This window comes from Nomascus leucogenys, chromosome 12 (genome assembly GCF_006542625.1).
Source record: "Nomascus leucogenys isolate Asia chromosome 12, Asia_NLE_v1, whole genome shotgun sequence".
Classification (NCBI taxonomy): Eukaryota; Metazoa; Chordata; class Mammalia; order Primates; family Hylobatidae; genus Nomascus; species Nomascus leucogenys.
The window spans coordinates 43,581,748-43,592,784 of NC_044392.1; the positions used below are offsets into that span (position 1 = coordinate 43,581,748).

The window sequence follows — 11,037 nt, forward strand, 5'->3', positions numbered from 1 at the left end:
TTTTTATCTTCCTCTTCCTACTGCCCATTCACACTCAGTCTTAGAGGATCGTATTTTCCCTGACTCTGGTTGAAATCGCAGGCAGGCCCATAGTCTATCCACTTACTCCTTGTATTAGTCGGTTGCTAATAAAGACATACCTGAGAAAGGGCAGTTTACAAAAGAAAGAGGTTTAATTGGACTTATAGTTGCACATGGCTGGGGAAACCTCACAGTCATGGCAGAAAACCAGGAGGAGCAAGTCACATCTTATGTGGATGGCGGCAGGCAAAGAGATAAGCTTGTGCAGAAACGGCTCTTTTTAAAACCGTCAGCTCTTGTGAGTCTGATTCACTATCACGAGAACAGCACGGGAAGGACTTGCTCCCATGATTCAGTTACCTCCCACTGGGTACTTCCCACAACATGTGGGAATTCCAGATGAGATTTGGGTGGGGACACAGCCACACCATATCACTCCTATATAATTTTAGGCAAACAACAACAAAAACATAGTTTCTCCAAAGAGTGCTTGTTCATTAAGCAGCTTTCTGAATCTCAAAGTTAAAGCACTCACCTCCCACCCACTCAGCTTAGACCCTCTTCAGGCCAGCCTTCCGCGATATGGAAACGGTTCTGTCCAGATGTTTCTCTCTTTCCTCGACTTTCTTCTGTTTCTGAAGCCCGCATGGTTGGCATTGATTTCCTCTGGCTCCAAAAAAGCTGACTCTCCAGGTTTTCTGGGTTGAGAAAATCGGCTCCTATTCTGGGGGTGTGTTTCTGGATTCTCCAGAGCCCCCAACTATGAACATTACCTACCTGCATCTTGTGATGCAGGTGATTTGTTTATCTCCGGCTGAGCACTTAACATCTCTCTTCGGTTTCTAAGAATCTAAAGCCTTCTTCCTCTTCCCCTCCACCCTTATTTTGGAACCTATACCTCTTCAGGAAGTCCCCTTGGCCAGATTTTTAAATGGCTTCAAGCTATGCCTCTCTTCCACAGGGCTCAGATCCATCCACAAGAAACACTTGCACACCATTGCACCCACCTGTAAATATGCAGCTCCTGCCTCAGGCAGATGACCATATCTCCCCTGAAATGAATGTTCCTTTATCTGCTTTTCAAGGCTCCATAAGATTCCTCAGGCATGTGTCCACACAGGGCACTCCTCCCCACACCAAGCTGGCATTAATATTGTCCTCCGATTGACTATAGGCTCCTCGTCTCCCTTTTCTTAGAGCATTTACTTTAGAAAACTTGCAATTGTAAATTCTTTCTCTGCCTCTTTGAGATATAAATTTTCTCTTAGCCTCTTGCCAGTTTTACAACCCAGAAATGTCTATCTCTAAGACTTGGGAGCCATCCCTTTGAAATGTAATTATCTAGAAAGATAGTGCCTGTATCTCCTGTATGGTAAAACTCTTAGAATTTATTATTTGATCTACCAATATTTCTTTCTAATTCTAGAATTCTGCTTTTATCTTTGTTAGTTATTGCCTTCTATTTTTGTTAGTTTTATTCTTTTGAACAAATTGGATATTTAGTCTTCCTTTTTTTTCTATATTTGCATATGTATTCAGTTGCTTAAGACTTGCTTCCTTTAAATCGACAAATTATAGACATATGTCAATTTTTTCATAGTTTTGTTATGAATTACCAGTTTCATTATGATCAAGGAATATTATTTGTACCATGTCGATTTTTGGAATATTTTGGAGGTTTTCTTTGTGAACCAATGTATCATCAGATTTTGTTATTATTCAAAAGTGCTTAGATAGTAGAACTATTTTTGAAGTCCATTTTAAAATAATTTCTTTAAGAAGGAATTGTTGGAAACATATACACTAATTTAATACATGTTTGAATATGACCGACTGCCCCTGACTTACGCTTTAATGACAGTTTGGCTTGGTAGACAATTCTGAGGTCATTCCTTTCCTTGAAGACTAAACAAGCTAATTTAGTTTTACCTTCTCCTTGGCAAACTAAATCAAAGTTAATTTTCTAGCACTGTTTTCTGTAAAGCCTAACAAAGTTGAAATATTGGCTGGGCTACTAGCAGTATTTTCCATGATTGGCAAACTGCACCTAAACTGGGAGGACTTTGACCACGATTATATAAGCCTGATGGGAAGCACAACTGGGGTATCCCCAAGTGCAATGTAACTCGAAATTTAGCATGTCTCTTGCAGTGGTGACCTCTGGAAGCTACACGCACACATTCATGGGTGTTACAAGCGATACTGATTTCTACGAAGCATGAAGCTTTTGAGCTGGGGTGGCCTCTATATACATCTATGTGGCATTGTTTCTTGAGGTATTAATGGAGGACTAGAAAATATCTCCTGGATCACTATGAGGATTCGCTTTAAAGACACAGCTGATACATCTATGCTAATATGCTACATTTCTTGTTTTACATCTCTCCACAAAGCAAAATGGTGCAAGAGATGGCCTAGTTTGCCTTACGAATGTCAATATCCAGCTTAGCCCCAAGATCATTCCTAAAGACTAAGTGTTGCAAATATCAAACATTTAAAAATTAAGAATGGCTGCATAAAATCTAATACAGAGGAGCAATAAAATAAAATTAGTCATCAATGGTTAAAATATGTTATATATTAGGATAGTTAAAACAACATTGTACAGGCACAAGAATAGACAGAGACAATAGAACAGAATAGAAAATCAAGAAACAGTTACCAGTGCATGAAGGGTTTGCCATTTGAAGCGGCATTTTAAATCAGTGGGGAAAAAAAAGAATGAATTATTTTACTAACAACTAGTTGTGTTGGAATAAATAAGTAGCCATTTAGATGAAATACAATTGGATTACTCTTCTATATCCTATGTCTTACCAGCTGAGTATACGTAGTTAAATCATGTCAAAATTTTAAGAGATAAAGCTTCCTTCTCTGAAATGAATTTTGTTTTATTTGCATTTCAGGAGAAAGTTCTGCTACAAATGAACCCAGGTGAGAACTCTTCCTAGTAAAAATTTTAATTCTAGAGGTCTCCTTCATTCAGTTTTAAATACCTACTGTACTCTGCTTGTACGCTGAGACTGAGGCTATGTAATTAACATGGTATCTTTCTGTAATACTCTTGTCTCTACTGCATTACATTTATACCACCAGGGCACTGTCTTAAGGTGGTCCACATGATCCTTGGTGTTATCTTGTATAGGATTACAAACATTTAAATTAATATATAAATTCATATATTCAAGATTATTGAATACCTATAATGTATAAGTAAGTTTTTGTTAGATATTTAGAAGAATGAACATACACACAAAATGCGTATTTCCTCCAGGGACATACTGTGCTATAGGTATGTAGTATATGTCCAGAAGGAGTGAGAGAGATAAAGTAATGAGAAAAAGGCAGGCAAAGTTTTATGACAGTTTATAAGAAAAAAATGATTCTGGAGCAGTATCATTGTCTTATTTATAACTTTTGAAAAAGCCAAAGATAAGGAACAGAAGTTTTGGCCATATCGAAGTAGGTAGTCTATACAAAGGGCCATAAAATCACCCAAGCAGAGAGCCATGACTGCAGGGCTTCTACCTGCTGTCTCCTCAGCCAGTCTCCCCCCTGTTTTCACTCACTGCCCTGGGGACTCTATCATGCAGTTAATTCACTTTCTCACAGAGGGGCTTCCAGGCCAAATCCTCAAGAGCTCACCTATTCAAGCCCAACCCCAGACATGGAGGAGCTGCAGCCAGTGTATGTCAATGGTGAGTGTCTCCACTGGGAGGGGCTCTGAGGCTGAGGCAGAAAAGAAAGAGGAGACAGGAGCGGAGACCATTATGTGGGTGGTGTAGCCACCCCAACCCCTGAGGCCCAGCCATTCCCCATAAATAAATGACTCTCTTGGAATCATATTGGGGTTGAGAGGAAGGATATAATCATTAAACCAGGAACTGGGAAGATGTGTATGAAGTGTGAACCCTTGGCCACCAACATCTGTGAACTCTTGTCTTCTCCCTGCAGTGGGCTCTGTAGATGTGGATGTGGTTTATTCTCGGGTCTGGAGCATCCAGCAGCCAGAAGGCTCAGGTGAGAAACTGCAAAGTGGTTCTTGTCAGATGCATATTCACAGGAAAGTGATGCATCGTATGCAATAGGGGCTTTATTGTTTATTTATTTATTTATTTATTTATTTATCTATTTTTGAGAAGGAGTCTTGCTCTGTTGCCCAGGCTGGAGTGCAGTGGTGCAATGTCAGCTCACTGCAATCTCTGCCTGTGAGCTGAGACAGGAAAATTGCTTGATTTTCCTCTCTCAGACTCCTGAGTAGCTGGAATGACAGGCATGCGCCACCACGCCCAGCTAATTTTTGTATTTTTAGTAGAGACAGGGTTTCACCATGTTGGCCAGGCTGGATTCAAACTTTGACCTCAAGTGATCCATCCACCTCAGCCTCCCAAAGTGCTGGGATTACAGGTGTGAGCCACTGCATCCGGCCAGCAATAGAGGTTTTAATACATCGCTTGCCCTTGATAGGAAATCTGTTGATCCAGAAGGGAGCAAGAGACACCTGGAGGTAGGCTCTTGTGAAGAAAGCAAACTTAAAAAAAAAAATAGGGAGATGGTCTAATGAGTCTTCATTTGAATGGGGTAAGATAGTCAGGGAGAATCTAAGATTCAAGGCAAAAGAAGGAAATCAGGCAAGAGTGAGCATGTCTAAAGTCCAAGAGGAATTCTCTCAGGTGAACAGGGTCATTAAAGTGTCTCTTTTGAAGGATCTGTAGTCTTCATATGGGATGGGAGGAATAACTGAATAAATCAACATGACCTAGAGAATTTTCACTTCGACATGTAGCTTTGCAGGAACTGCTGAGTTCTGCAGCAGTGCAGAGGAGTGTCCTTTAAACTTCTGCTTCAGTGCCCTTAAAACTACAACCCTTATACCAACAACCCTAAAAGCTGTCCTTTGTTCTGTGCTCCTGGTTGCCTCTGATGGAGCCAGTGGCTGTTGACAGCTTGGCTGATTTCCTGGTCAGTGGTCATCTAGCTACTCTCCTCTGAGCCTCTGAAGGTGGGTCCTCTGTCTGCCTTGCTTAGATTTGCTACTTCAACTTCCTATAGGGAGTTGATTACCCTATCATTCTCTTTCTCTATCTGACCAGCCTAGCAGAATCAAAAAGTGCAGTCATTTTCCAAGCCCTCTAGTTGTAAATCTTCAAGGGAAGGAAAGGGATGTTATCTCACTATGCATACCTGGAAAAAGGGGAAAAGAAGCAGACATCACTAAGCAGCTCCTGCAACCAGATTCAAAACACTATGTGATTCAGAGTCTGTCTTCTGTTATCTATGCTTCTACTCCAATTTCCTTCTATGTAGTGAGGTGAACCACACATGGTTGGTTGTCTCAGGAACATAGAGAAAGAACAGGAAACAGCCCTGACAGAATGCTGTAACAGAGAAGTCAAGAGGAAAAAATTATAAAGACAATAATGACCTATGGGAAGTTGCATTAGAGAAAGGAAGCGCTTTGTTAGTAAGTGCTGGTGGAGGGCTTGGAAGATGGATAGAGTCTTAGAAGGACTTCAGTATTAACAACTTTAAGAATGGATTTTACAGAACAGGAGAAAATGGGATTCCACATACTAAGCATAGTAGTTCTATACCCTGGGGCATAAAGTCTGGGAGCGTGGCCTAAGTAAGAATGCAACAGTTCAGAACTATTACTTTTTCCTTAACAGCACACATCAGGACACTTCTGGAGAACAAGGTGAGCTAGACTCCTTGGAAGTTCTTCATCTTTCCTTCCTCCCTGCTATTTATTTTCTTGATCACTTTGGTCTTTATTCCTGTATGTCTCTCCCAGGACTCCCAAGTCATCTACTCTGCTGTGAAGAAATCATAACACGGAGGAATCAGAAGGGAAGATCAACAACAAGGATGGGGCATCATTGAGACTTGCCATAAAACCTTATGAAAATGCTTGAGGCTTATCACCTGCCACAGCCAGAACGTGCTTCAGGAGGCACCTCCTGTCATCATTTTTGTTCTGATCATGTTTCTTCTCCAATATCTTCTTTTACCTATTAATATTCATTGAACTGCTACTACATCCAGACACTGTGCAAAGAAATTATTGCTGCTACCTTCTCTTAAGCCATCAGTGTGTAAAGATTTGAGGGAAGAATGAATAAGAGATACAAGATCTCACCTTCATCTACTGTGAGGTGATGAGAACAGGACTTGATAGTGGTGTATTAACTTATTTATATGCTGCTGGATACAGTTTGCTAATATTTCATTGAGAATTTTTGCAAATATGTTCATTGGGAATATTGGCCTGAAATTTTCTTTTCCACTGTGTCTCTGCCAGAATATTTGTATCAGGCTGGTGCTGGCTTCATAGCATGAGTTAGGCAGGAGCCCTTCCTTCTTGATTTTTTGGCATAGTTTCAGCAGGATTGGTACCAGTTATTCTTTGTACATCTGGTAGAATTCAGCTGTGAATCCATCTGGTCTAGGGCTTTCGTGTTGGTTGGTAAGTTTTTTATTACTAATTCAACTTCAGTGCTTGATATTGGTCTACAAGGGTTTCTGTCTCTTCCTGGTTCAATCTTGGGAGATTGTGTGTTTCCAGGAATTTAGCCGTTTCCTCCAGATTTTCTTCTTTATGTGCATAGAGTTGAGTGTAAACATAACTTACATGCACTGAGAAACCAAAAAATCTGTGTGACTTGCTTTATGGCAGCATTTGCTTGATTTTGGTGGTCTGGAACTGAACCTGCAATATCACCAAGGTATGCATATAGTTGCAAAAATGTGATTTTTGACACAGTAAATATGAGTATTTGCAATAAATTATGATATTACTTTTGTAAGTATATAGAATAAAATATAAATATGGATTTGATACTATCATATTTTCTTTTTTCTGTGAATGCACATTTTCCTTTTATTTCTTTCTTGTAAATTATATTTTAGGTTCAGGGGGTACATGTGTGGGTGTGTTATATGGGTAAATTGCATGTCACAGGGGTTTGGTGTACAGATTATTTTGTTACCAAGGTAATTGGCATAGTACTCAATAGGGAATTTTTCTCTTTCTTTCTTTCTTTCTTTCTTTCTTTCTTTCTTTCTTTCTTTCTTTCTTCTTTCTTTCTCTCTTTCTTTTTTTTGACAGAGTCTTGCTCTGTCACCCAGGCTGGAGCTCAGTGGCATGATCTTGGCTCACTGCAAGCTCGCCTTCTGGTTTCACACCATTCTCCTGCCTCAGCCTCCTGAGTAGCTGGGACTACAGGCACCCACCATCATGCCCGGCTAATTTTTTGTATCTTTAGTAGAGATGGATTTTAACCATGTTAGCCAGGTTGGTCTCGATGTCCTGACCTCGTGATCTACCCACCTCAGCCTCCCAAAGTGCTGGGATTACAAGCGTGAGCCAATGCGCCCACCCCTCAATAGGTTAATTTTTCAATCCTCACTCTCTCCTCACCCTCCACCCTCCAGTAGTGTCCCTGGGAAAGACCTTCTAGGCCCCAGCATCTATTGTTCTCTTCTTTTTCAAAGAAAAATTTTAAATTTTTGTGGGTATGTAGTAAGTGTATATATTTATGAGGTACATGAGATACATAGTAAGTATATACATTTATGGGGTACATGAGATACATAGTAAGTATATACATTTATGGGGTACATGAGATGTTTTGATACAGGCATGCAATGTGTAATAATCACGCCATGAAGAATGGGGTATCCATCCTCCCAAGCATTTATCCTTTGCATTTAAAACAATCCAGTTACATTATTTAAGTTATTATAAAATATAAAATTAAGTTATTACAGGTTATAATTGTGCTATTAACAAATAGGTCTTATTCATTCTTTTTATTTTTTTTGTACCCATTAACCATCCCCACCTTGCCCTGTATTGTTCCCTTCACGGTATGCATGTGATTTTTTTTTAATTTTATGGCTGTGAATGCACATTTTCATTGGTATTTTTTCATTCAAAATTTTAGGTGCAATGTAATTCATCTTTATTTCTGAAAATATCTTACTGATCACTTTCATTTAAAAAAATTTCTGTGAGCATAAGGCTCTGTGTTAAAACATTTCTTCTGCATTGAATTATCTTTAGAATTATTATAGGTACAAAACTGATCAAAACTATGGGAATAAATTACAGATTTTTTCAAAAATTATTAACATAAAAAGGTAAATTTTATTAAAATCCACCTCTTAATGACTCAATGGAGTACTTTTTAACATTTTAGAATTGAAACATGTATCCATGAATAAATTTAGTCAACTGATTCACCAGACATTTATTGAAAATCTACAAGAACCAAGTGTTAGGGATATAGAATGTAAGTTTGCAAAAATCTCAACCCTTGATTCTATTTTAATTTTCTTTTTTACAGATGTCAGCACTGAGAAACCTTCACGTGAATAGATAGATTGGAATAAAAGGACTTTTTATTTTTTAAAAATAGAAGTTTTACACAATTTTTAAAAGACTTGTCTAAGGATCATTAATGTGTCTTTATCACTTAAAAACACCTTGTTGAACCCAAATACACATGAAACATTGAGAATAATAAGAATACCCCAACCTGCTTGACTGTCCTCCTTAGAAGCACATTTAAACAGGGATCTCCTTTAACTGGCCATTGGTCCTGTCCAGTGATGGCTGTAGGTAGGCACCATGGCCATGCCTTCAGTATTCTGATAGCTGCTGGCTCCAGGGTTAATTGCAGGGATGAGGTTATCCCATTTTGTGATAACCCCATGGGACATCCCAACTTTCAGTCCCGGATGCTCAGAGATGAGAAATTAGGTGGTGGATGTTTAGGGTGCTTAATTCCTATGAAGGTCTTTCCCAGGGACACTCAAAGGTATTTCCATTTATTTGGTTCTATCTACATGAAATCTTATCAAAATTTCTGTTTTACATGTGCCATTGTGCTTACACACATTTCTCCTAATTTTTGTTTCTTTGGTCATTTTAATGGTAATATGAAAAGAAATTCAGCATGAAAATAAAAATAATAATGAGGATGATAATAATCTTGAAGCAAATATCTCTCTTCTTTATGATACTTTCTTTACTGCTTTTTTATTTATTAATTTTTTTCGAGGCAGGGTTTTGCTCTGTCACCCACGCTGGAGTACAGTGGCATGATCATAGCTTACTGTTTTGACCTCCTGGGCTGAAGTGGTCCTCCTGCCACAACCTTACAAATAGCTGGAACTACAGGCACATGCCACCATGCTCAGATAATTTTTAAAATAGTTTTGTAGAGATGAGGGTCTCACAATGTTGCCCAGTCCAGTCTTGAACTCCTGGCCTCAAGTGATCCTCCAGCCTTGGCCTCCCAAAGTGCTGAGATTATAGACATGAGCCAGTGTTCATGGTCATAATTTGTTAAATTTATATAAATATCACTTTTTTTCTCATCTTCACTGTCTATTCTGAACTGTAATTCTGTTCCATTATTTTGGTCTATCCATTCTTGGCAGCTATCATGCCAATTTTATTTTTAGAGTTTAAGATGTATTATTATATTATAGCTGATATTTCCTCGTTAGCCATTGTTAAAAATAATAGCTAGTAAAGTGAGTTTTGAGAGAAATTACTAAAGTGGGAGAAATTATTCTTCCTGGTGTTAAGGATTATTATATAGCTACAGTAATAATGACAGGATGTTACTGGTGGAAAGATAGACACATAGGTGAGTGGAACAGAACACAGGACTCTGAAACAGACCTACACAAATATGCTCAAATGATTTTTGACAGTCTATAAAGCAATTGAAAGGAGGAAGGGTAATCTTTTCAATAAATAGTACTCAAGAAATTGGACATCCATAAGCAAAGGAAATGAACCTTAATTTAAGTCTCACATCTTATACAAAAATTAATTCAAAATGGATCACATACTTAAGTGTAACATGTAAAAATGTAACATGTAAAAAGTGTAACATTTAAAAATAATCTTTGGGATGACATAAGAATAGGTAAAGAGGTCTTAGAGTTGACACTAAAACAAAGAATAGAAAACATTTATCAAAGAAAAAGTCACTGAATTGGATCTCTTCAAAATTAAAAATCTTACTCTGTAAGAGATCCTGTTAATAGAATGAAAAAGCAATTTAAAGGTTTAGATAAAATATTTGTATCCAACATCCAACAAATGACTTGTGTATAGACATTATTAAGAGCTATCAAATGCAACAGTAAAAATAATCCAATTTAAAAATGGACAAAACGTGAACACTCTCCAAAGAGGATTTAAATACAGAAAATAGATAATAAGCACATGAAAAGTTATTCAACATTAGCCATTAGAGAAATATAAATTAAAATAACAATGAGAGATCATTACACATCTATCAGAATGGCTAAAATGAAAAATGGTAATCATGTCGCCCTACAAGGAGATATGACATTCTCTAAGCATCCAGGACTGAAAGTTGGGATGTCCCATGGGATTATCAAAAAAATGGAGTAACCTCATCCCTACAATTAATCCTAGAGCCAGTAGCTATCAGAACACTGAAGGCATGGCCATGGTGCCTACCTATAGCCATCACTGGACAGGACCAATGGCCAGTTAAAGGAGATCACTGTTTAAATGAGCTTCTAAGGAGGACAGTCAAGCAGGTTGGGGTATTCTTAGTTTTCTCAATGTTTCCTGATACTTGGATTAAACAAGGTGTCTTTAAGTGATAAAGATACATTAATGATCCTTAGACAAATCTTAGAAAAATTGTGTAAAATTTTTATTTTTTTAAGTAAAAAGTCATTTTATTCCAATCTACTTATTCTCGTGAATAAGGTTTCTCAGTGCTGGCATACAAGGGATACTGGCAAGGAGGCAAAGAACCTGGATCATTCATTCATTTCTGGTGAGAATGTAAAATGGTAACCACTCTGGAAAACAATTGGCATTTCCTTTTTAAACATGTATATACCATAAGAACCAATCACACTCGTGAGCATTTATCCCAGAGAAAATGAAAACTTATGTTCATAAAATATCTGTATATGTGTGTTTATAGAAGCTTTATTCATAATAACTAAAACCTA

The 11,037-nt window shown here is 38.0% G+C and overlaps 1 protein-coding gene across 2 annotated transcripts in view; it reads left to right on the forward strand.

Moving 5' to 3' along the window:
- FCRL2 (Fc receptor like 2) overlaps nucleotides 1-6,850 on the forward strand; it is a 30,545-nt gene extending 23,695 nt beyond the window's left edge. The window contains exons 8-12 of one of the 2 annotated variants that reach the window (XM_003258642.4): nucleotides 2,928-2,955; nucleotides 3,634-3,719; nucleotides 3,976-4,041; nucleotides 5,691-5,719; nucleotides 5,816-6,099. In XM_003258642.4, the coding sequence (XP_003258690.1) occupies nucleotides 2,928-2,955; nucleotides 3,634-3,719; nucleotides 3,976-4,041; nucleotides 5,691-5,719; nucleotides 5,816-5,854 (248 nt within the window). In that variant the 3' untranslated portion in view covers nucleotides 5,855-6,099. Of the gene's footprint in view, nucleotides 1-2,927; nucleotides 2,956-3,633; nucleotides 3,720-3,975; nucleotides 4,042-5,690; nucleotides 5,720-5,815 lie in introns of both variants that reach the window. The other variant, XM_012511489.2, reaches the window with a different exon arrangement.
- Nucleotides 6,851-11,037: the final 4,187 nt, after the last annotated feature.